Source organism: Barbus barbus, assembly GCF_936440315.1.
Source record: "Barbus barbus genome assembly, chromosome: 25".
Classification (NCBI taxonomy): Eukaryota; Metazoa; Chordata; class Actinopteri; order Cypriniformes; family Cyprinidae; genus Barbus; species Barbus barbus.
In genome coordinates, this window is record NC_136753.1 from 13,451,114 (window position 1) to 13,476,541 (window position 25,428).

General features: G+C 37.4%; 1 protein-coding gene across 1 annotated transcript in view; it reads left to right on the plus strand.

The window, feature by feature from the left end:
• The first annotated feature begins 167 nt into the window (after positions 1-167).
• The window catches only part of LOC306844525 (transforming growth factor beta receptor type 3-like), a 124,427-nt gene continuing 99,166 nt past the window's right edge, over positions 168-25,428 (plus strand). Inside the window, exons 1-2 of the mRNA XM_079376730.1 lie at positions 168-362; positions 12,006-12,158. Coding sequence (XP_079232856.1) covers positions 12,089-12,158 — 70 coding nt within the window. The 5' untranslated portion in view covers positions 168-362; positions 12,006-12,088. The remainder of the gene's footprint in view (positions 363-12,005; positions 12,159-25,428) is intronic.

Sequence of the window (25,428 nt, forward strand, 5' to 3'; positions counted from 1 at the left end):
AACAACACATACTAATACTTTTAATTAATAACTAATAATTTTTTTAAGTAAACTCAAGTGTCATGGGCTGATGTTGATGGGCTTTGAAGCAACTTCATCCTCTCATTTGTCTTGATAGATGTAAGTCGCAGCTTCCTCCTACTGGCCCCTCCCACTGAAATACACACAGACACAGAAAGCGGGAGAGGTGTTTAAAACTTTTTGAGATCTGTCACAAGCCTTGTCATCCCAAAAACCGTGGCGTTTGTCGCACGATTAAGTTACCATACTGACAGAAGATTTTGCTCTGGTCCTTTATTTTGGAAACGTTACACCGTGAACTCCCTAAGAAAGTTTTCTTAAGCATTACTGAAGATTCGCTGGTATGTTACTTTGATTCTGCCTTTGCTTTTGTGTGACGTGTAAATTGTCTTAGAATTGTTGTAAGACCAGTTTAGGGTTCTTGTAAGAAATGTAGTTTTATAGCATGTTTACAGTCGCATGCTCACTCATAGACGCGCATGCACGTTTCTCAGCACGTTGAGTCTTGCGACTTGACAAAACTAGAACGCATTTTGATCAATGAAGTTGATATCTACAATGCAAAGACACGTTCTTTAAGTGCACGTAAAGATATAAAGCCCAGTAGGATTCATAAGTGAGTGTAAGATGTTCATATTCGTTTTATTAAACTGAAGTAAAGAGTTTTTAAGTATGCACGATGTCTGCAGATGTTGTGATTTGGTCATGAGCTGTGAAACTTGAGGTTGCCTACTTCTGACAGCTGCACTGCAATGTGAAAAATTAAATTCACTTTATTTTTTTCTCCTTTAACACGAAGCCCAACTCTTTTTTTAGGATGAGTGGACAGCCCTACACAGGAATTTCATTTAATCAAATTAATGTACATAGTTCACATATCACTGGAGGTACAGTCATGACATGAATCTCTTTCAGTGCATGTAAAGACAAAAGCCTCTTCCATTTACTAGTTGCAGGTATTGTGAAATTCTCAAACAGGCCAGTAATTATTAGAAATGACACCTTTGGGAATAGTGTTGTCTAATAAAATCGAAACTTCAAGCGACTGCTATAAAACAGAAAATACTCATAAATATGATGTCTTGTGTCACTGAGTGATCAGTTGGCTTAGTGCATTCTTTAGATGCGGTTCTTCAGTGGGATTAACAGCAGAGAAGTTCATGTTAATTACGTTGATTGTCTTCAGTGGATGTACAGTTCTAGCCCAGTGGTTGTTATCTGGTGGACTGGACCCTAAAATGTGTTGTAAGTCTGTTCTGATAAGGTCACAGACATCAGGGAAAGCAATGCAAATAATCACCTGCACATAACAAACTTAGTTTGTATATCAGCTTTTAAAAGAGAAGACAAAACGCTACCCACATCTTTTGTTGTTGGCGGCTAATGCTGTGTAACAAACTAAATTCTACAATGTTCCACAAATCCGTTTGTTATTTGATTGAAGAAGTTAAATTAGACAGGTGCCAGCATAAACTATAAATCAATCAATCAATAAAACATTTCAGTGTTTGATTTTAAGGACATTTTTGTGTACAATAAACAATTTCGGGACTGTGTTGGGTCTTGATGTCCAATATAAAATCAGTCCTGAAGCAAAATCACTGGTTTAGACTGTCAAAATATATCCTGCAATACCTGCACTGTCAGATTGTTTGTTTGACTTTTTAAAAAAGTAAAGTATTGCTTAGGTTTGATTGTACAGTCTTCTCAAAAGTGTTCATCAGCATAGCTTATTCAAATCTGTCTAAATGCAAAGCAGAGGATGTCCTTATCACTCTTGTTATCATGCTGTGTTTGGTTACAAAAGAGACAGTTTTCATCTTCTCAGTTTGTCAAAGTGGCTTAATATAATATTTCACATAACTTAATCCTTCACCTATTCATGTGATGTTTACTAGTTACACATTATTACTTTCTAAAAAGATAGAGGGAGACAGAGGAAGTTCTGTGCTTTTTGGAGGGAACTAAATTCACTGCACATAGAGAAGATTAACACAAGATTATGTATTTGAATGAATTTCACTACCTTTTTCATCTTTTCAGTCTTTATCATATTGGCGTTCTGCGAGTAGTAGTCATTGATGATTCATAACGAGAGGCGTATGAGTTAAAATTGCATGTTGATGCAAGTGTATGTACGTTACTTGTCATGCTCTCATGTGACTCACAAATAGAGGTAACACACAGATGTGCAGTTGTTCCATTCAAGTGTGTGTGTGCAATGTGGTCTTATCGACGGCCCTGAGGTGTGATTTAGTGTGTGTTTGTGTGCATGCTGTGTGAACGAACTCGTCCGGTGCTAAAGATGCAAAATTGGCCCAGTGAGTCGAGTAGATTGATCAATCTGTATCACTGTTGGAGGTTGTGGTTTTGTTTGAGTGCAGCTGGCCACTTCATGTCCCCAGTGTGTCACTGTTTGACACGTGGCTACGCTCACAGCCAACACGGAGAGGATCCATTTGGGCCAACGAGCAGTTCTTCCATTATAAACATGTCAAAGAGGCCCCCGTCATCGTTCACTTACGCAAGCGGGAAACCACACTCTGTTTAGACTGAATGACTCAATCCAAATAAGATTCATTAGCAGTCAAAAGGCCCATGTTGGACTTCACTATGGTTTTTAGGCGGCCTCCACTACCAAAGTGGCCCTAGAGGATGTGCTCCATAGGTACCTACATTTTCATAAGTACTCATGCCATGTTTCTTGGCTGGAACAATGTAGGCTGGAGTGAGTTGTGTTTTATTTATACATGGCTAGAAATAGTTGTGGTGTGTTATTCTCTAGAGGTCATGCTGTATTTGGTCTGTCCTCTCATGCTGCGATGGTTTTCAGAAGAACATGGTCAAACATATCGTAAAGACTCCATGGAAAAAAAAAATCAGAGTTTTATGACTTTTAGTCCATGTCTGTTAACTTTGATGTTGTCTCTCTTAAAAATAGAAGTTATTTTTTTGGCAGGGACATTTAACATCCATGGAAATTTTCCACTGCACAAAAGAGGGGTGTGCTATTTTTATCATCTGCGATAATATTGTAATTGTTGTTTTATTGATATGCGAGCTGACATTATGTCACTCATTTTGCAAAAATATAAATGAAACACATTTTGAAAGTCCAAAAGCCTATGGGCCTCGTTTACGAAATGAACGTACGACAGAAAAGCGGGCCCACTAAATTTATTTACATGGTTTATTTTTAAAGGCCCGCTGTAAAAAAACAACGTGCAGCACCCAACAAACATTTTTGGGCATGTGAAGGATTTTACATGGATATTAGAACATGAGTGAAGCATAAAGCCTTATTTAGGCTACATAATGAATAATAGTTTAGCAACCAAATGTTACAAATATGGCAAAAATGGAAACATTTGGATTCTTGTGGAATGAGACCGGCTCGTGAGCCCAATGCTGTTTCAGTTTTGCTAGTATGCTGTGTATAATGAATGCCACTATAACCTATTTTGTGTTCTATTTTATAGTTTAATATATAATTTATATCTACTTATTTTTCATTCTTGTTCTGTTCTAAATAGCGTTAAATTTAAAATATTTGTTGTAGAGTGAGGAGAACTAAATAGGCTATAATGTATATTTACCAGTATTTTAATATAATAAAATATAATATAGTAATATTATATAATTACATAAATGAATGTAGTCTAATTATTTGCAATTACAAGGTTAAGGGGTGTTTTTGGAGTAAGATCAATTTCTCTTTAATGAGATTACTTCCACCTTTTGGCCGGGTTTTGTTTCTCCATGTTGTAAACTCTAGGGGCGAGGCTTCTAAACTGGGGTGTTTTTAGGGGCGTGATATTCAAACGACGATTGATTTCTGCCGCCACATTTATCAACGTGCGATCATTCGTACGATGAGATTGGTGGCATACGAATGTTTCATGATTCACACATGAACTCTGCTGTAAGTTGATTTGTGCGCACAGATCTGCACTCGTTTCTACGTTAGATTGATAAATGAGGCCCTATATGCTTAATACAAAAGTTCAGTCGAGCAGAACATTTTTGCGTCTGCGGTGTTTCATTCCTGAATGAATCTGTTTTTGAGCAAATCATTGGGGTCCATGATTAAATAACCCTTTTGTTTCTAAATTAATCAGCCCTTTTGAATTAATCATTTGTATGAAAGATTCAAAGAATTCCGCATTAAAGGGGTCATCGGATGCAAAATTCACTTTACGTGTTGTTTGAACATAAATGTGTGTACACATGCACCCTATAATGATAAAAATCCACCCAGTGTTTTTTTTAAATCCCTATTTTAAAATCCCCTTTCTCAAATCAAGCTGTTCTGAGATTTCTGTCAGAATGATGTAGTTCTGCACAGGCCGCTCCCACGATAGTTGATTGACAAAGCCGTCTTACGCCATTGTGTCGACTCTGGTGCAGGGGAAGACAAGAATGTCTCTGATTTAAGCGATTGAAGTGTTTTGTTGTTGGATGTAATAATGAATATAGCAGTCGTCATTTACTCCCGACATCTCAGCCGCTGAAGACGCAGAGGATTATACTTTCATTTTTGAAGGGAATGCGTGGATCCCCGATCTGCCTAACTGCGTTTGTTCATGCGAATCATTCGTGATCCAGCTTCAGAACAAGTGAAGATAAGGGTTTTGTATGAATCCTTGCAAATCGCCTTTCCTAATAATGTGCTAGTTAGCAAGTTTCGTGGCGGAACTTTACAGTCTGCTCATCACCCCACGGAAGGGCGGGGTGAGCAGAGCTCATTAGCATTTAAAGCAACATGGACCAAAACGGCTTGCTCAAAACAGAGCTGATTTTGACAGGGTAAAAAGGGTGTTTTTTACACGACCATTGAGAAATTTTAAACAAAGTATGTTATAGACTTTTCATTAAAACCCAAAAGAATCATATCAACTTGAAAATGGGTGTCCGATGACCCCTTTAACAGGGACTTGCTGCCACCTACTGGCAGTTTTAGTGTCATATTTATTTATCCATGACAGGCTTAAACGAGTCAAGGTACCAGCAAAATAACACAGTTAGCAAAATATTTAGATATTGTTATAAAAAAAAATCCCAATAAATATATAATTTTTGAAAAAATATACCCATAATTTTTGACTATCGCACACCCCTACTTTTCACACTTAATAGTTAACCCTGGGTAGTTGTAAAACCTTATTTCACATTTCATGCTGCTGATAATCCTGGGTGTTCATAAAATGACGTTTCACTTTGTTCATTCCTAAACCTTGGATTAACATTCTTATTTGCATATTTATGGTGTCAGTGTCATTGATTGGATGAATGCTGTACGTAACCGGTTTACATGAAGGCTCTAGCATTGCACATCGTCTATAGGCTTTGCTGACTGTGCTATCAAGTTTCTCCTGAATGGTTCACCCAAAAATTAAAGTCTGTCATTAATTACTCCCCTTGTGTTGTTCCAAACCCGTAAGACCTTTGTTCATCTTCGAACACAAATTAAGATATTTGTGATAAAATCCAAGAGCTTTCTGACCCTCCAAAGACAGCAAGGGAACTACCACATTCAAGGCCCAGAAAGGTAGTAAGGACATATAAATGTGGCATCAGTGGTTCAACCATAATTTTATGACGCTAGGAGAATACTTTTTGTGTGCAAAGTTTGCCAAGTTGAGCTCATCTACAGAATATAATTTTACACAAGAAACCTAATGTGATAAACACAAATTCTGACCTGCTTGTGAATGATCTGTATCTTTCATTAAGTCAGTTTTTCATTTTGAACTGAATATGGATGGTTTTATAGTTTTAAGGCACGCTTCTTCCTCCAGAGTGAAGTGCCTCTTTGAGTTCAGAGTGAGGCTGCGTATTAAACCATATGGTGTTCACCACTCCACCTACACAGTAATAGTGTGGAGTAGCTACTTATTATGTTCAGTCTGGGGTCTGCTGCCTTGAATTTGCTAATGACTTTTCCAGACTGTTTCTCAATGTTATTGTACTATATCTTTCTGCCGAGAAATAGAAGGAGAGACACAATCTTTCAGTAAGAGTCAGATGAGGTGATTGGTCTCTAAACCGAAACAAACACACTATAGGCCTATTTTATAACTGACTGAGTTAAATAGAGTTGTTCATGTGCCCATGGTTTTAGTTTAGGGTCCACTATTATTGTTCCACTTTTGGTCTACATGCTTAAAAAGTTCAGATATTATACTCGCACAGCTACTCGAGAGGATGATATTCACCATGGTCAACTAATTAATTGAAAAATAACGTACTGTAACATAACACCAATGGGCCAAGGACAGTGTTTTTGTACTTTGTTTTTGTTTGGTTTGGTTTATTTTTGTTTTGTGATTCACGTGATGCAGGTTTTTTTGTTAAGCGCCCTTATTTTGTTTTAATTTGTTTTGCCCCAACCAGGTAGCAGAAAAAAATTAATTGATTTAATTCATTTTGTTTTGCTTTGGTTTGCCCTTGATAACATCCTCTTAAATCTGAGGACTTTAGAATGGTGTGAGAATGACAAGAGAGGGGGGCACCAAATCAAAAGCAGAGGGCACTGGATTGGGGCCCCTATGCTGGAAGTGCAATATTTGTTGAGATTCTCCAAAATGACTTCCCAGCCTCAGCAGCTGCCCGTGCGTGAATGGCCCTTTGTTCCTGCAGCTGTTTGCAGAGAGAGAGAGTGAGCGAGAGAGGGAGAGCGTGCTCCTCACCTTACTGAGAGAAAAAGGCAGAAAGATAGGAGAAAGAAAGAAGCCGAGAGAAAGCTAGAGATGCTGATGAAGTTGCGGCTTTTGTTGCTCCTCTCTCGGGGACACCCCCAGTGTAGCATGTGGTTGTTTTTAACCACTGATAAATGTTCTGATTGACATTTGAGGTTTTAATCCACCTGTGCCACTGTGCATCTTTGTGTAAGTTTTACACACATTGATTCTCCACAATGCCCTGGGGTAGTGTGCTGGGTTAAGGGACTGTTCCTCACCCGTTGCTGCACGGGTGGCTGCTTTTGCTGAATGTAACTGCTAAACTCGTTAGTGAAATGCTTTGTTATGCCTCAGTAAACTAGCGTGACAAACCTGGTTTGCTCAGGATAATAAGAGTTTTATTGGCCTGCATGTGTACATGTATCTATGCACACTGTGTGGGATGGTGATGTATGCCTCATACTTTCGTACTTACTGCTACTTTTATAATAAGTAATCTTTACGAGCTATTGAAAAAAAACATTAGAGAGGCAGCAATGTTTAGTTGTGCGACAGTCACAAACTGGAGTCTTGTGGTGCTCTGAAGTATAAATTCTTAGAAATATGAACCATTTTATGGATTTATAATAATAAACTCTCTGAAAAGAATAGGAAATTGCTTTTAAGATTGCTGTTGAGATCAGTTTTTCTGATGTTTGGACCTACAATCACCATTATTTACTTCAAAAACACTGGACATGTATTACAGGGTTGGGATGGTGGCCATGGAAAACTTTTCATTTTCACTTTTCAAAAAGTTCACTTTGTCAAAATGGAATTAAACGAACTGAAACGAGTCTGATGTGGCATTTCAGAGGCTCTGAGCAGACGTAAATGTTTGAATGCCAGTGCAGAATTGTTTGAAAGGTTTTTATTTGATGACTCAATATCTGTCATGATGCAGATGGTACGATTGCACCATTTTGTCAGGTAGTGGACTAAGTGGAGCTTCATGTGGATAATGCATGCTGTATTTAAACTCTACTGCTGTGGCATATGTTGGCTTTAGCCCACCCTCCGGTGAACTCTGATTGGCCGCTTCATCTCTCAAGTTCAGTTGTGGTCGTGTTAGTTAGCTGTCATCTGTTAATGGTATTAACGGCAAACTCCAGGTGTCTAATCTGACTCTTATCTTCACTGCAGCATATCTTTATTGTGTTGTTTAAAGCACTATGCATATTGAAAAGTTGCTGTTCATAGTATTTTCACAGTATTTTTGATGCTATGAATTCTTTATGCATTAGTTTTTAATTTTCTGGAGATTAGACATGTTCGAGTTATTATGAAACAAGCATACAGTATTCAAAGTAGGGCTGTATACCTTGGAGAACCTGGCGATACGATACATACCTCGATACACAGGTCACGATTCGATACGTACCTCGATACAGAGCTGTCTCGATACGATTTGATACAATGTGACACGATTCGATACGATTCAATAAAAATACATGGGCCAGAGCCAATTAGTTAATGCTGAACACATTTACTCAACAAACAGAACTCTGCATTTTTCTTCAATTTATTGAAGACAAAAGTGCAGGGCTTGACGCTTACCTATTCCCCAAGGAGCACATGTGCTCCTAAGTCAAAAAATTTAGGGGCGCATTAAAAACATTTAGGGGTGCAATGCAAATTTTTCTAATTAGGTGTTTTAGCTTAATAAGGGGATACAAAGAGACATTTACAAGCACCATTATTTAATTTATCAGAATACAGAAAGTACACAAGGTTTTTAAATAATTTTACTTCAGACTATTTAATAGGCTAATTATGTAATTAGTTATAATCCTATTAAACTGTGTCGGTATAAAATTTTCACAATAATCATTGAAGCTTTTGTCACGGTATATGTTTTTGTTTTTAAATCACAATATATAATTTCTAAGTGAAAAAAAGTGTTGTCGTCCTAACAGGTTAAATAACTTTATTAAAGATAATTTACTAAAAGACTTTTATAAAAAAATACATAAAAATATAATAGGGGTGTGCGATATGACGATTTTTGATCGTGGACGATAAAAATGTCTCCACGATCTGCTTTTGAAGAAATATCGTAGTATCGCGCTACCGCGCACATTGTCAATTACAGTTCTGGCGCCGCCGTCTCTATATACTGTACAACACGACATACAGCAGTAGAGTTACTCAGACAGGACACTGCACTTATTCGCGATCGCAAAAGTACATTATTTGCATACAAGCCTTGCTGGTTAAATGTTTAATTCGCGCGCTGGTCTGACGTGCGCTTGTTCTGAGCGCATACACCTGAAGCACGCGCACTAAAACGCCTGTCTAACAGCGCCTGATTACTCAACTAAGTTATATTTTGCGCTAATACTGTCAAAACACACAAGGTTTACATACAGACTGAGTTGGTTATCTCTAAAATGAAAGTAAATAGTTAAGAGAGAAACGGATGCGTGCCTGTACTGTATATTAGATGCGTGCAGCTCTTAAAGGGACAGGACACTAAACATGCTGTCGACTGTCATTAAAGGGATAGTTCACCCTAAAATTGAATTTCTGTCATTATTTACTCAGTGGAAAACCAAACAGTTGCTGGTCTACATTGACTTTGATAGTAGGAAAGAAAAATCCTATGGAAGTCACTGAGGACCAGCAACTGTTTGGTTTTCCACCTTCTTCAAAATGGCATTTATAAATGTTCAGCAGAAGAAAGAAACTCATTCCGGTTTAAAACAACTTTTGAGTAAATGATGATATAAAAATACAACATTATGACAGAATTGACAGACAGATGACAGAATATTAATTTGTGGGGGAACTATTCATTTAACGTTAACAAAACAACAAAACACAAAGAGAAAAATCACTCACTATTCTTGACTGAAAATCTTTAATACAGTTGCTTTAGGAATCAGTCTATCTAGTGTTTTATTTTTATATTTGTTCATTCAATTTCATTGAATGCTCTGCTAAATACACCTATTGTACCTGGAAATAAAGCACTGTTTGTTTTATTTGTATATTATGTGTATTTGTAATTTGTATCTTTGTTCTTATTTTTTAATAAGAAAAATAAAATAATGACAAAGATTTTTTATCTTCACCCACTTTGGCCTAAATATCTGCCATGCATCTTTGTCTTTCTAGTTTGGCTGTAATGCTCAGACAACTTGTAAAACCAAAATAGTAAAACTAACAAAGAATCGGGATAAAAATCGTGAATCGTGATATTTCTATAAAAAATCGTGATATGATATTTTTCCCATATCGCCCACCCCTAATATAAAGTAAACAAGTGTTTCAAGATTAGAGTGCAAAAGATTGTTGAAATGAACGAAAGAACAATAGGTAAGTAAGGTCCCATTTGTTAACATTAGTTAAAGCAGGTTAACATTAACTAAAAATGTGCAATAGCTAATTGTTGCAGTAGTTAATATTCTTTGTTAATGTTGATTTAATAAAAAATACAACTATGTTAGTTAATGTTAGCTCCATTGAATTATATTAAGACAACTTTTGATTTTATAATGTATTATTAAAAGTTGAAATTAAGATAGCATTATTAATAAATGCAGTCATTGTTTTTTTCATGTTAACTAATGAAACTTGTGTTACTGAACAATAATAACGAATCAGTCGTTGATATATAGATAGGCCCACTGTTCTCTATTATAGATCAGTGGATGGGCCATGCTTTAGCTTAGAAACAATGTTTGAAAATAAATAGCTCATTAAGTCTTTAAGTAAGAATTATTTGAGGCTATTGTGAAGATTAAAGCGAATATAAATATCTAAATGACTGAGTGTGAAACATTATTTACACAGTTTTAGGAAAATAGCGCAGCTGATTTGTTTACTGGGTTACCGGGGTAACGGCAGCGGCAGCGCCCTCTAGTGGCGAATGTGCGTCATTCAGCGCGTCTTCACTTTAACTCGCTCCGCTTTTCTTCTCATCTGTGCTCATTTAAATTAAACCGTTGCCTTTTTAAAGTTCTAAAGTAATCATATGAGGCTGCATCGCAATTTTTCCATAAATAAACAGAATAAATTAATACGTTTGTTATAGGCTACTGTATAAGTTAGGCTGTTTTGTATTTTGTATTGTATTCGCACTTGCGCTCCTAAATACATTTTCCAGTTCGCACACATCTATTTTTAGTCGCAAATGCCAGTGAAATGCTCGCACTGTCGAGCCCTGAAGTGCATTATAACAAAGTGCATTTTGCTTAAATATTTGCAACTTTAAGTGCTCTGATTAATTGTACACAAATTGTATTAATCTGGAAATTACCACAAGTCAACATTTAACTTTCCAAGGGTACAGTCTGAGCTCACACAAGCACAAAATCTTCTTCTTATTATTCTTAACTTCTTATTAAATCTTCTTATAATTCTTTTTTGTGACACCATGTACTGCCATAACATATTTCACTATGAAATCACTTAAATGCTACATCTTGCTTTAACATTTTCCATGAGTTTTTTGAAACTCGCGGGCGCCGCTGCGCCCCCTAATGGCTGGGCGGAGTATCGATACCAAGGGCTAGAATATCGATACTGTATCTTTTTTTATTATATCGGTATGTATCTAAGAATCGATATTTTGAGCACACCCCTAATTCAAAGTGTGACCAGGATGTAACTTAGTTCAAGTTCACTTGTTTATTTGTATTATTTTGTGTAAATGTAAGATGTAATTTTTTAAAAGGAAGTCTCTTATGCTCACCAAATATGTATTTATTAAATCAAAAGTACTGTAAATAAATTATTAAAAAATATATATTTTAAAATGGCAAAGCGGCCACTTTTGATCCTGCTGCTGAGGTTGTTAGATGACCTATCTCTTGTTCTCTTCATTCGCACTAGGGCTGGGCGATAATTCGAAAACGATAATTATCGCAATATAATTTTCCTCGATAAAACGATATGAAGAGTTCGATATAATGTTTATGCGCCAAAAGCGGAACGAAACAGCACGACTCATTTGAATCGCACCACACGGACCGTTTATCCGCTCGAATCAAAGTTCAAAGTGCCGCGCGGCGCGAGCTCACTAGAGCAGAAGCGTTTACTCAGTCACGCGAGCACTAGTGATATTTCTTTTGGCCATATTGCCCAGCCCTAATTCCCACCATTCACACAAGGCTTCATTAGTGGGTTAAGATTAACAAGTGCTGCCACCTCAACCAGAGCCCTGCTGTCTCTTCCCATCTAAGCCCACAGGATGTGACATTAAGACCCTAATACCCTGCTGCTTGGTCACTGACTGACATCTTTCTCACTCTCGTTCTACAGAGCTAGTGGGGACCGTTCAAGAAGACACCCTGCTGTTACTTTTTCTGCCACGTCTGGCTTCAGGAAAGCGTTCTGTTCCAGCCATGTGGCTAACGGCACACATACGCCCCTCCACCATCCTGTTTTTGACCCTCAGCAGCTTGGCCTCTGCAGGTAAGCGCTGTTATCCTTGTAACCCATCATCTCTCTCCTGGGATTCTGGAATAACAGGTCAAGAGTGAGTGAATGTGGCATGACGTTGCATGAGCCGTCTACATCATCTGTTCTGTTTGCCTTATGAAGATGAAGGAAGGATTGGGAATTTGTGAGGGGTTTTTCAAGCATACTTTCAAAAGTGCCGCTATGTCATGGCTCATGATGAAGTGAATACCAGTGCTAAAGCACACTTGGGAAATTTTGATGGTTTAAAGTGTGTGTTTTATGTAAAGTGTACATTTCTGGTCACCAAGCAGTGCCAAACGGACCCCATCTGCCTTTGTTTAAACAAATAGGTAGACTCCAAACTCATGCCACTGGTTAAGCCAAAAGCTGACATATCAAACTACTCAATGAAACAGCAGTGTTTGGAAGCGTGCATAGTGACGTTACTGTAGCAGGAACAAAACTCAGTACTTAAGTGGGTGATTTGTGCCATTAAGACCAGTTTTTTTATTATTCACATGGCTAACTATAAACTAGCAACATTTGTCAATTTGTCAGCTTTACTCAATGGCTTCAAAATTTTGTAATAGAAAGATCTTGTTTGTTAAAAAAGTGCAAAATTACTAGGGCTGTAATCAACCAAAGAAAATCTTGGTCGACTGAAGTCCTGAAACTTTCGACTAAAAATGACGTTGTGGAGAAAAAAAAACGTACGTTACATTAATTAGATACGCACTGTGCTCAGTACTTGGTAGCCTTGTTGTCTGCCTAAATTAATTATAAATAAACATAAAAAACTAATAGGCTATTTGCAGTATATTAAATTGTTTTTGACCTAATTATTTTGCACTGAAATGAGTCTGACACACGAGTCTGTCGTCTCTGACAGCGGTGCATCACGTGCACCTGCGCAATATCATAGCCTGTGATTTCTGAAAACAGTACTATGTTGTCAACTAGTGATATCACAAGAACTTTTGAGGAATGTGCAACATAATTTAGAAAATTATTTTTGTCATATGTTATAAGTATAACTGTCAGACACTATCATTTCAGCCGCTCTGCGCAGCTCGCACAGAGCGAGGCTGAACATAAGAGCTCAGCTTCGCGGCTGAGACACGAATAGACTTAAAGCTTTTACTCTTAATAAACACAAAAGGCGCGTCCACTTTAATAAAAAAAGAATATTTATTAAACAAACAAGAGCAGAAACCAAATAAAGTGCATAACTGAAAAATAAAGCATCTTAGGCTGAAAACTAACACAAACAGTGGGCACAGCGCAATTGCGCAATATTGTGAGAACTGAGAACTGATCGCGCGCTGTGTGAGAACTGAGAAAGTGGAGCACTTCTATCAGAGTGATTCCGCCTATCGCGCCTTCACTAACTTTAAGTTAATCAACAACGAATTGTGACTCCTGGGAAAAACGGGATGTCTGGTCACCCTATCCCTATAACCATTCAGTTGCTGAGGCCATTGTTTCAGATCGCTAGTTTGCGTTTTGGTAGCGTATCCGCCCACTGCGGCTGCCATACTGTGAGATATACAAACGCCCCTCATCTGATTGCGATCCAGTGCCAGGGACGCACATTTTAAAAGACAAGACAGTCAACTTAGCCTATAGGATGTATTTTGAATGTCCGGTAGTCCTCAAATAACATTTTAGTCCCGTCTCGTCTCGTTAACGAAGACGCGCATACATTTCGTCATAGTTTTTATCATCAGATATTAATTTTATCTCGTCAACTTCTCGTCTTAGTCACAGAAAAAAGGTTCGTTAACGAATATTTTTCGTCGTCCTCTTCGTTAACGAAATTAACACTGGTTCTTTGGAAGGAGACAGCTTCTTGTTTTTACACTAGCTTATTATTAAATAAATAATATTCAGCATCAAACCTTCTAAAGCCTACTTATCTGTCTCTCTTCTCCAGTGGGTTGGGCTAATCCAAAAAAAGTGAAAACAATGGGGGTGTTCTGAAAACAGACTGTTACCTGTGAAACAGGGGTGCTCTGAAAACACCCCCATTAGCAATTAGTGCTTTCCACCTGATGAAATGAGCGCGGCAAAAAATCGACCAATCAGATTTTTGGTCGAACCAGACCATATCGACCAATTAATCGACTAATCGACTGGGACGTTACAGCCCTAAAAATTACACCATAAATCAATATTTAACAAAAGCTACATGTGAAAACTATCCTGGATTACTTGTGAAAAACTTTGCTCTTGAAATGACATATTTACAGATTATAATACGATGTGTGTATAATACTGTGAGTTCTTTATGCTTTAGCTTTTCATTTTTCTCAGGGTTAGATATGTTTTAGCAGTCATAGCATGTGAGTAAGTTACAAAGTCACTTGTGCATTTGTATAATTTTGTATTAATGCAAGGTCTAATTTTAAGTTTGTTGGGGTCTGTAGGTTTTTTAATGTTTTTGAAAGAAGACTTGTGCTCAGCAAGGCTGCATACTGTAAGAAGTAAAATTATGAAATATTTTTTACAATTGAAAACAACTGTTTTCAATTTTAATATATTTTAAAATATAATTTTTTCCTGTCATGGCCAAAATGACTTTTTAGAGGGCTACAGTCTTCAATGTCACACGATCCTTCAGAAATAATTGTAATATGCTGATTTGGTGCTCAAGAAACCTTTTTTATTTTATTTAATTTTTTTAAATCATCACAGTTTAAAAAGGTTGATTAATAGAAAGTTAAAAAGAAAATAATTTATTTGAAATAGAAATGTTTTGTAAATCTTTTTTAATAAATGACTTCATTGTCATTTTTGATAAACCTAATTTCAAAATAAATTATTTATTTCTTATAAAAAAAACCCTGACCCCCAAACCTTTTTAGTGTATCTGATTAATCTTACATATAGGATGTGGTTAATTAACGTGCTAGCATATTTCTTCAGTTAAAAATCATTGTTATTATCACGATGTGCGTTTTTTCATTTCATCTTCGCTTTCATTGACAAAAAAACATTACTAAAGATTTTCATCAGTAACTTCGATGACGAAATTCACTCTAAACAATATTTGACTGGACTTAGTGTTACCCAGAAAACGGGGCATGTTCTTTGCAGAGACTCTTCGTAGGGCGTGTTCTCGATAAGCTGTGCTCGCCGGCTCATTGTCTTGACAGAGTGAGGCAGTGTTGCCTGTTTTGTCAGGCAATCACGATTCGCCCCCTGTGTTCGGAATTTCCCCGGTTCCTCCCAGCATGAGTCTTCTAGATCTGTCTGTCAGAGAGCAAAGGCCGGGGGGATTTGCATTAAGAAAGTGCTGACAGCCTCAATCTCTCAGCCCGAAACACCAGTGCCGCACGTCAGCTATGCCTCCTCTAACCCGACTCAGGCAGCTCTATCTGTGTGATTGATCAGGACATGATGGCTCAGTCTCTTCAGAAGAGTGATGATTTGTTCCCCTCTGGCACAACAGCTTGACAGATAGTTGCATGCCAAGAAAAAAATGGAAAGAAAACAATATGGCAGCAACAAAACAAACATAAGGAACAGGCAAAATTATGACAGTCATCAAGTCTGGGTTCTCGGGATGGAGAGTTCTGATTTAAGAGCGCACTCATTTCACATCATTCTATGATTTTGCTCTCACTTGTTCTGTCGAACGTCTCTTTGTTGGTAACCGATCTCACTGGCCATTCTCAGCGGTTTTGTGATTTCTCTGTCACTCAGACCGAATGCTTTTCTTCTGGAGTTATAAACACATTCCTGAGGTGTAGATATTGGAATCAAATCACTCAATAATAACATTAATCAAATTAATCAGGCTTGTCATTTAAAACAAGCCACTTTTCAATCAAAATAATTAACTAATTATCATGCTGATCAATTATTAATTCATCAAATAAATCGCAATGAACAGCCTACATGGTCAATTATTATTTTATTAAAACAAATAGTGAATATTCTTGCAATTTAAATTAATGTATATTAAAATGTAATTTATTCCAGTGATAGCAAAGCTGAATTAAATCAGTCTTCAGAGTCACATGATGCTTCTGAAATCATTCTAATATGCTGATTTACAAGAAATCTCTTTATTATCAATGTTGAAAAATGGTTGTGCTGCTTAATAATGTTGTGGAAACCTTTCACTTGTCTTTACTGTCACTATTTATAAATCTAATGTGAAAAGATATTCAATTATTGTGGCAGGGGCATGATACAATTATTATTTTTTTTGAACAGTGCACTAAATTGATGTATTAAATGCACAACCATACTAAATTCACGAATAAGAAAACAAATATTGTAAGAACTGCTCTTCAGGGTGTAAAATCTGTATCTCTGTGCTCTTTGGGTGTGAGATAAATCAACTTACAACCATATCAATCCAAGGCACTCGAGAATTTAAGGAAAAATATAAAAATCCATAGCTTAGGCATTTTAAAGCAGGTAACAAGTGACCGCACACTGATGTGTTGTGGCTAATGAGCCTTCATCAGGGTGTGTCATGGTTTTATACGCTGTTTAAATAATGTTTATTGAAATGTAGTAACACTGTAACACTAACAGAGAGCAAGATTGACCTGAGTTGGGCTGCTCACAGTGGAACGGTTCCTGTTAGTGATGGTGAAGCAGGAGGACAATGGCCACTGTGTCAGAACGTCCCTTGATTTTAGTGAAGTTTAGCCTGAAAACAATCCCACCCCTCTTCCTTTAACACTCTTGAGTGAGCATTGTTGCTTTGCACAATATATTTGTAATTTTTCAGTACATTTTGGCACATTTACCTGGAGCGCATTTATAGAGGCTCTTCCTTTTAAAGTTTATTTTATTTTGTGGTATTGTTGATGAAGTTGTCCCAAACCCTTGTCTTGGGTGATGCTGATTTTGATAAATCGGAGTCTAAACAAACTTCATGAGTGCCAGATCTTGGCATGCTCAATATTTTTCTTGTACTCAATCTTTTTCCTTTTGTTTTAGAGCATAGCGGCCTCCCTCAGAGATTTCCTGAAGTCTCTTGTTTTCTAAAAACTAGGACATTATCTAATCTGCAGCATCAAAGTGTCTGCAGCCCTGAGCCCTTTCCACATGGACTTCAGATCACTGCCAGTCACAACCTGTGTTCTAGTCATCAGATTATAGAGATGACAGAGGTGTGATATATGAACATCTCCATGTCTTTTGAGACCTTGTCACCAGAACGTCTCTTCTTCAATGCTGTATGTCTTGTGACAGCGGAGAAATGTGTAATCTATATGACAAAACAGCAAGAAGATCTGTCTCAGTGTGTCCCAGTCATGTGACGAGACTCATACAGCAAGCTTGGACCAGGAATAGTTTTTCACAGTGTATCATTTTTAGGTCTTTATTTGTAATTAATTTTTAATTACAAGTCAATGAGACTTGCATGTAATTGCTTTATAATAGGCTATAATGAACTAATGAAGAACTAAGATGTGAAAAAATGTGTAAGATGTGTTCTTTTTCCTTCATCTCACTTCATTCTTCCTGTGCAAACATTAACATTTGCTCTTTACGCTTTTATCTGCATATTTTTTAATCTAAAGGCCTGTTCACAACAAGGTGAATGTTCAAAATTTGGTGCGAGACATATTTTAATTTAAATCAACTGTGTGTTAATGTGTCTTTTCAGACCGACACAAACACTTTGTGAATGTGAATGCAGATTTATGTGGAATATATGATGCTAGAATTTTCATTTTCTGAATGAGCTTTCTTTTTAATAAGGGTTTTTAAAAAAGCTGTCTGTTATTCATTTTCTCTGTTTCTCGCTCTCTCTTTTCATCCCTTCATTTGTCAGACATTCGCCTCTAAGCACTTTTTGTACGTCTGAGTTGCCTTTTTTTTGGTCTCTCATTTTGCCAAGCAGTAGATTCTTAGTACAGTCTGTTATTATGGGATGGCAAGGCTGTTGGAAGTCCTCAGGTTTCACTGGTATAGTGGAGAACGGAGCAGAAATCCTGCCAGAAATGAATTTGCAGCACTTGCCAAAAACAGCTCTTGCAGGATGCTGGTTATGCAGAGGGCCGAGCGTGTGGCCTGTGGGGCGGCTGCAGGAACACGCGTTTGCTCATGTAACTGGGTGAAACGCCTCGCTTTCCCCTCATCGCTCCATCATTTTTATCCTCCCACAGCTCACAGGGATGAGTGACAGTTTTGTCATGCCCGTAGGCCCCATGCAGATCGTTCTTCTCTCCTTCCATCCTGTCATGTGACAATGACACGAATAGAATTAGTGCTGAAAGGTGAGTTTACAGTTATATTCGGCTCCATGAAAAGCTTAAAAGCGATCAGTCCTTCATCCTCATTTTAAAAGCAATAAAGGCTTGTGGTATTGTAGAGACCAATGACCCTAAATACTAATTAAACCATATCAAAGCATGACTCTACAACAAACGTGGCCCAAGGCCAGTGGTATAAAAATTTGAGCTAGTTGACGGAATTGCCAGCTGCCCTGTTGGGTGTGTTTCACTTAGTTCAATGATAATGTGCATGTGTTTTTATGTCTTAAACATCCGTTTTCTAGGATGATGATCAATATTTACAATTTTTGCTGTTTGAAATTTGTTTTCAGTTTTTGCTCATTCTTCCCAATAGTCAATTTAATTTATAGGGGAAAATAATTTAAAGTTCCCATTTTACTTTATAATTGTGTGTGTGTATACATGTGTATATGTGTATATATCTTAGTGTTAAAGGAAGTATGTGAGTGTATATGTATATACACACACACACACACAATATTGGCAGTTAAAAAAAAAAGAAAAATAATAAGGGGGGAAAAACCCAATTGTTGAGCCCTTCTGAGTAAAAGACTTGTTTGTTTAGTCTCTTGCTCTGAGAAACGACACCAAACAACATTTTATTTTCATCATCTCATTTAAAACGACTCATCTGCTTTCTCTCTCATATGAACCAGGCAGAGAATCGGACAGACTTTAATAGTGCCTCTCCAAATGTTTGAGGACAAATGATCTATGTGCTATTTTATGGTTTGTGTGACTGACTACGTCTAAATGTGCGTACGTCTGTGTGTGTGTATATGAGCGCTGCCAAATTGTATTGCGCAACCGCTGCAATCTGAGCCGCGGTGCTGTGGAAGCAGAGCAATCCAAACCACCACACTCCACACGCTGCTCCAAACTGGAAGGAGAGAGAGATCTCCTTCCTAAACCAGATGTTGCTGTGTGATTTAAGTGTTAGTAACCAGACTTATTCACTGGTCTTGTGTTGGCACGAGGGAGAGGTGTAGGGATGTTTACATGGCAACAGCAACCCGCCATTGGCTTAATTACAGGTTACTGCAATCTACACCGCGGCTCGCAATCTCTCCGAGTCGGTCTGATACTCTCTCTCTATCTCTTTTCCTTCCACCACAACCGCTATGCCAGTAAGTGAGTGTGTGGACGACCTCAGCCAGGAACCTAATGGAGAACAGCTGGGGTGACCCTGCATTTTCCATTGTGTTTCATAGAGTGCAGGAAAAAAGAAAAGAAAACGAAAAACACAGGCCACAAGATTTGGAGAGGTCTAGGGAGCGTGCCGTGAATTCATTGAAAAAGACGGGAAGAATCATAGCTACAGTTAACTCCTTTTATACCGTCTGGGAGAATAACAAGTAGATAAAACTGTCTTAAGAAATCTGAAATATCTTGACACAATTTATATAAATAAAATAATTACTCATACTACATGACATGGGCAAACATCTACAATCCCATTTACATGCCATTTCTTTGAATATTTGTATTTTGATGCAATTCCGTGGAAGCCTTTTTTTCTGTTTTTTCCCCTTGAGATATAAAGTGACTTTTCTTGTGATTTCAGCATAACAAGCTGTTTTAACAAGTATTATGTAAACTAATGAGCATCACCGTATTACTATATTATGCAGGAATGTGATTCATTAGCATAATGAAGTTTATTATGGCCACAACTTTGCGTGCATACTTTGCCTCAGGCAAACAGATGTTTCTTTGCAGATTTTTCCGTTCGATCCCATCCAACTCACAGTCCCGTTTACCGAGCTTGATTCTCTCTGTACATCAGCATAGGTGATGAGGAGTCTCTCACTCAGACATTAGAGGGTCCTGAGATATTTACGGTGCGGTAACTTGCTTTTCCTGGCCGTCTCTTTTACATTCTCCTGACCTTCCTTCTTTTTACCTTTCTTACCTTTTAAGATATGTTTCTGAAAGACCCCAAAGATTGAATGTGTCCAGGAGTCGTTGATCTAGGCAATAAATACTTAATTAATGGAGCATTTTAGGGTTAGAGAATTGAACAAACCCTAGTCCTAAGTGTTAACATTCAGTGCAGGACACCTCAAATCATGTGGCATTTTGAGCAGAGGTGTCTTGTTTGATAATGATTTTTGCCTGGCAAACAGTAAAGCAGGTGAAAAAATTCTGTATGTAGTGACTCATAGTGACTTTACAACCTAGGCTTATTGGAAAGACCAAACATTTCTGCAAAACAATACTACATTGCTCTTGTACGTTTAGCAACACTAAAGGTCATTGCACACTGAGTCTGAAATTTTCGTCCAAAATCTTTGCACGTTAAAAAATACATATGACCTCACGTTGTGTCAATCACATTTACACACTGCCTCCGAAACTTTTGTCTGCCATAAAAAATTCAGATCAGGTTAGATTTCTGCGTTTTCACATACGTAGCAAGCATTTTGACCGGAAAGGATGACGAATATGAAAAAACCCTGATAAAACGCATACGAAAATTTCGGACTCAGTGTGCAAGGACTATTCGAGTAAAATGTCCAGTAAGTGGCACTAAAATCGGATTCAGTTTTATTTGACCGGATCTGTCAAAATGTATTGCATTGGTTGTTGTACTTATTGCAGCAGTTCAGAAATTCATTTTTAAAAATAATGTACCACCTACAGTAGACCCTACTCTAAACCTAATCTATAGTGTTAACAAAAGCAAACATGAGAAAAAAAATGCATTTACTTCTTTTATAGTGATTCGTGTTTCACTAGACGCTTTGCATTACAAGTGCAGTGCTGTACCAGGTGAGCTACCGAGCAAGTTTACTTTGTCAGAAAATTGACCACTGTTAACTTACACTACCAGTCAAGTTTTTGAACAGTAATATTTTTAATGTTTTTTTAAAGAAGACTTTTCTGCTCAAGCATGTATTTATTTCATCCAAAGTACAGCAAAACCGTTTTGAAATATCTTTACTATTTAAAATAACTGTGTTCTATTTGAATATATTTTAAAATGTAATTAATCCTGTGATTTTCAAAGCTGAATTTTTAGCATCATTACTCCAGCCACACGATCCTTCAGAAATCCTTATAATATTCTGATTTGCTGCTCAAAAAAATTTAGTACTATTATTACGTTGAAAACCGCTGAGTAGAATTTTTTCAGGTTTATATTATGAATAGTTCAGAGGTGAAAAAGGTCAGAGGAACAGCATTTATCTGAAATAAAAAATATTTTGTAACATTATAAATGTCATTATCATCCCTTTTGATCAATTTAAAGCATCCTTGATAAAAGTATTAATTTCTATAATTTCTCTCCCCCCACCAAAAATTATACTGACTCCAAGCTTTTGAATGAAATAGTGTATAATGTTTCGAAAGCTTTTAATTTCAGATAAATACTGATCTTTGGATCTTTCTATTCATCAAAGAAACATGAAACAAAATGTACTCAACTGTTTTAGATATTGATAATAATAATAATTTTTCTTGAATCAGCATATTAGAATGATTTCTGAAGGATCATGTGACACTGAAGACTGGAGTAATGATGCTGAAAATGTGGCTTTGGATCATAGGAATACATTTCATTTGAAAATATATTCAAATAGAAAGCAGTTATATTAAATAGATTTCCCCCCCACTATATTACTGCTTTTGCTGTATTTTGGATCAAATAAATGCAAGCTTGGCGAGCAGAAGAGAATTCTTTAAAAAAACATTAAAAATCCTACTGTTCAAAAACTTTTGACTGGTAGTGTATATTAACACCCTAGTAACCACATGTAAATGATATTGCTTTTTGCCTTTTTTGTTGTGCCTTCAACTAACACGGAACAAATGAGTCCAGTTTACAGAATCCTGCAGTGTCCTGTAGTCGCAGATGCAATGATAGATAATGATCACTCCTCAGGGGTGTCTTGACCGCCAAAGCCAGCTATGTAATTGCAAGAATTCACCAATGAAATGAGCACTATGGAGGGGGCCACTTTTTTCTCTGTTTGTTGACATGTAGTCAAGAAAGAAGTTTTGTTGCTATGTGTGTGGGTTTGATGAATGATGAATAAGTTTCAGTATAACTGCAGTTAAGGAAAATGTGTCAAGTGAGCACTAACAAGACACAAAATAAGACCAGTTTTTAAATGCTTGAAGTGTTAAATGTGCTTTGTTTCATGCAAAATGCATTTTTCGCTGCTGTGAAGTGAAGTGAATTACTTCATGCAAAGTGCACAGACCCAACTAATCGATAATACAAATTGGTGCAGCCCTACTGATGAGGAAATCCCTCTAAATGTCATCTGGATTCGATTCATCGATTATCCAAACTTTTGTATCTCCTCCTATCTGCTGAGTCTCAAAGATTGTTATGTGCTTGCTAGAAGGAGGCCTGACTTTTGACTTGTCTTTAATTGACTGCCTGCTCTTTGACCTTAAGAGGGATGATGGTATGCCCTTTGAGTGTTTTACTGCTTGTGAAACACTGATTCTCATGCTCATGCCCTCAACATGCCTTTCCTCTCAAACTCGCACTTGACCTTTTATTTCCTGTGTGCCCACTCTGACAGGCCTGTCATGGGTGTAGAGCCCTGCACGGGCCTCAAATTTAGGCCCTAGCCCGGCCCTGGCCCGAGACGCTCAGGCCCTAGCCCGGCCCATGTCCGACAGCTTATCAGAATTACCGGCCCGAGTCCGACCCGAGCCCGTCTGTTTTTTCCCCCTTCTCCTAAAAGAGTTTATACTACTGTTTCGGCTATTAAAATAGTTCAGTTTTGTGTGTAATGGCAAAATTATTTTATTTCGTTTTGTTTTTTTATTAAGTTAATTTAGAAAAACGTTTGGAGCATTTTTGTTCGTTAAATAGCCTATAAGTTTTAGTTTTTTAAAGTAACGACCAAGCGGCCAGCTGCATGAGCTGATCATAGCCTATGTTTGATCAATTTAGCCTTCTCATATCATCACGACTTGCCTAAAATAAAATCTATAGATATACTAAAACAGTTCAAGCATATAACAATGTTTAAACGTTAAACCTGCGCTATAATAATAATGTGCGCTAGCCTATATCTAGTTTGTGCGGAGAGTGGAAGCTAAAGCGCGCTCTGCAGGACATGGAGGCACCAGCGCAAACACTTGGATTTTTTTCAGTGGAAACAAATTAAAATAGCATCCGCCGTCATTTACCTTTTTATATAAAAAAAAAAAGAAAAAAAAAAGAGAGCAATACATCATTTGGACCTGTAAAGGGTCTACTTGTATTTGTGTGCACTCACAATACCAACAAAAGGTAGTTCATTTATAAAACAAAGAAAACAAACATGATGCTCTTTCTGTCGTCTCGTCTTGAACAGGAGCGCTTCACAAAAATGAACCGAAGCTGAGCGAATACATGCCTCACAGACATGATAAATATATCTATAGAAAGCTTTAAATTATTACTTAACGAAATCGAAAACAAACGTTTTTATTATAATCTTAATCATAATCAATAAAGATGCATTTCTCTCTAAAGGCGCGTCTAATGAGGAGACGGCGAGTCAGGATCAGCAACTTCATCCTTGCGACACAGACTCAGAAAACATTAGTTTATTAGTAAATAATTCAAATATCTCCTTACTATTTCCCGCGGACACATTCATGGTTATGTTTGCTGGGGTTTTGCAGCAAGCGTTAGCCTATTGAACTATTCTGCTGCGCTGAAGTCACTTACGCTCTCTGCTGCTGCGGGACACTAAACACCATCGAGCTGCTCTCAGTCGCGGCACGGTCTCGTGTTGTTTCCACCAGCGCGGCAATTTTTTTCATCACTAATCGATGGATCTCTACAATATAAAAATAAGGAGAAACCCAAAACAGGCCCGAGGCCCGGCCCGCATCTGAACTATGACGTGAAAATTTGCCCGAAGCCCGGCCCTAGAGGCGTAAAAAAGTCGGGGCCCATCGGGGCCCGGGCCGAAATGCAGGGCTCTACATGGGTGCCATCGATCACTAAGACAGCTGGGCGAATGAAGTGAATATAACAAATTACAGTTTTATTTTATGATTTTACAGTTGCTTTACTGTTGCACCATATTCTACATTCTGTTCTACTGTAGCATTGCTTATCGGTGACTCTATCTCTGCAGACTCTCCAGAATAAATGTAAGCATGCTAAAATACCTTTTGGAAAGGTATTGAGAGTGCAATGCTTATTAATAGCTAAAAGTATAGTGAAATAGCAAAAATGTTGATGTCATTTCTAAGTTAATTTGTGATTGTTATTAATATTAATAATAACAAATCACAAATTCATTAACAAGTAATATTAACAACAAAACAGCAACAACAGTATAGTAATAATTTTTAAGATTTTAGTAAGAATTTTTTATCAGTCACTACTCCAGTTTTCAGTGTCACACGATCCTTCAGAAATCATTCTAATTTGCTGATTTATTATCAGTGTTGAAATTGTTGTGCTGCTTAAAATTTTTGGAACCTATGGTACTTTTTGATTCTTTGATGAATAAAAAGTAAAAAAGAACAGCATTTATTAAAAATATAAATATTTTCTAATATTTTTCTAATGTAAATCTTTTTATCCATTTAACACACCCTGCTGAATTAAGGTATTAATTTCTTTACAAAGAAAGAAAGGGAAATGTACTGACTCCAAACGTTTGAATAGTAGTGTATATTGCAGTGTTTCACATGCCATTATCTTAGGAGGGTGGCCCGCCCTCCCAACGGCACCCCCCCGCCCCCCTTGAAGGTCAAGTTCATTTTATGTCATTTTATTTTCTCTCTAGCGCCAGATCACAACAGAAGTCATTCAAAGTTACCTTTCCAATAGAACAGGTCTATACCTTGTTCTTTTATTAAAAAAACCTAAATAGCCTTGCGTTATTTGTCTTATTTACACGACGGCATGTTATTTCCATCTCTAATGTTACATTACATTCGCACGCTCTGTATCGCGCACAGTTCCGCCCGACGCGCGCACACACACACACACACACACACACACACACACACAAGTGAGCCCACTCCCACTAGTATTTGTAAATATTAAG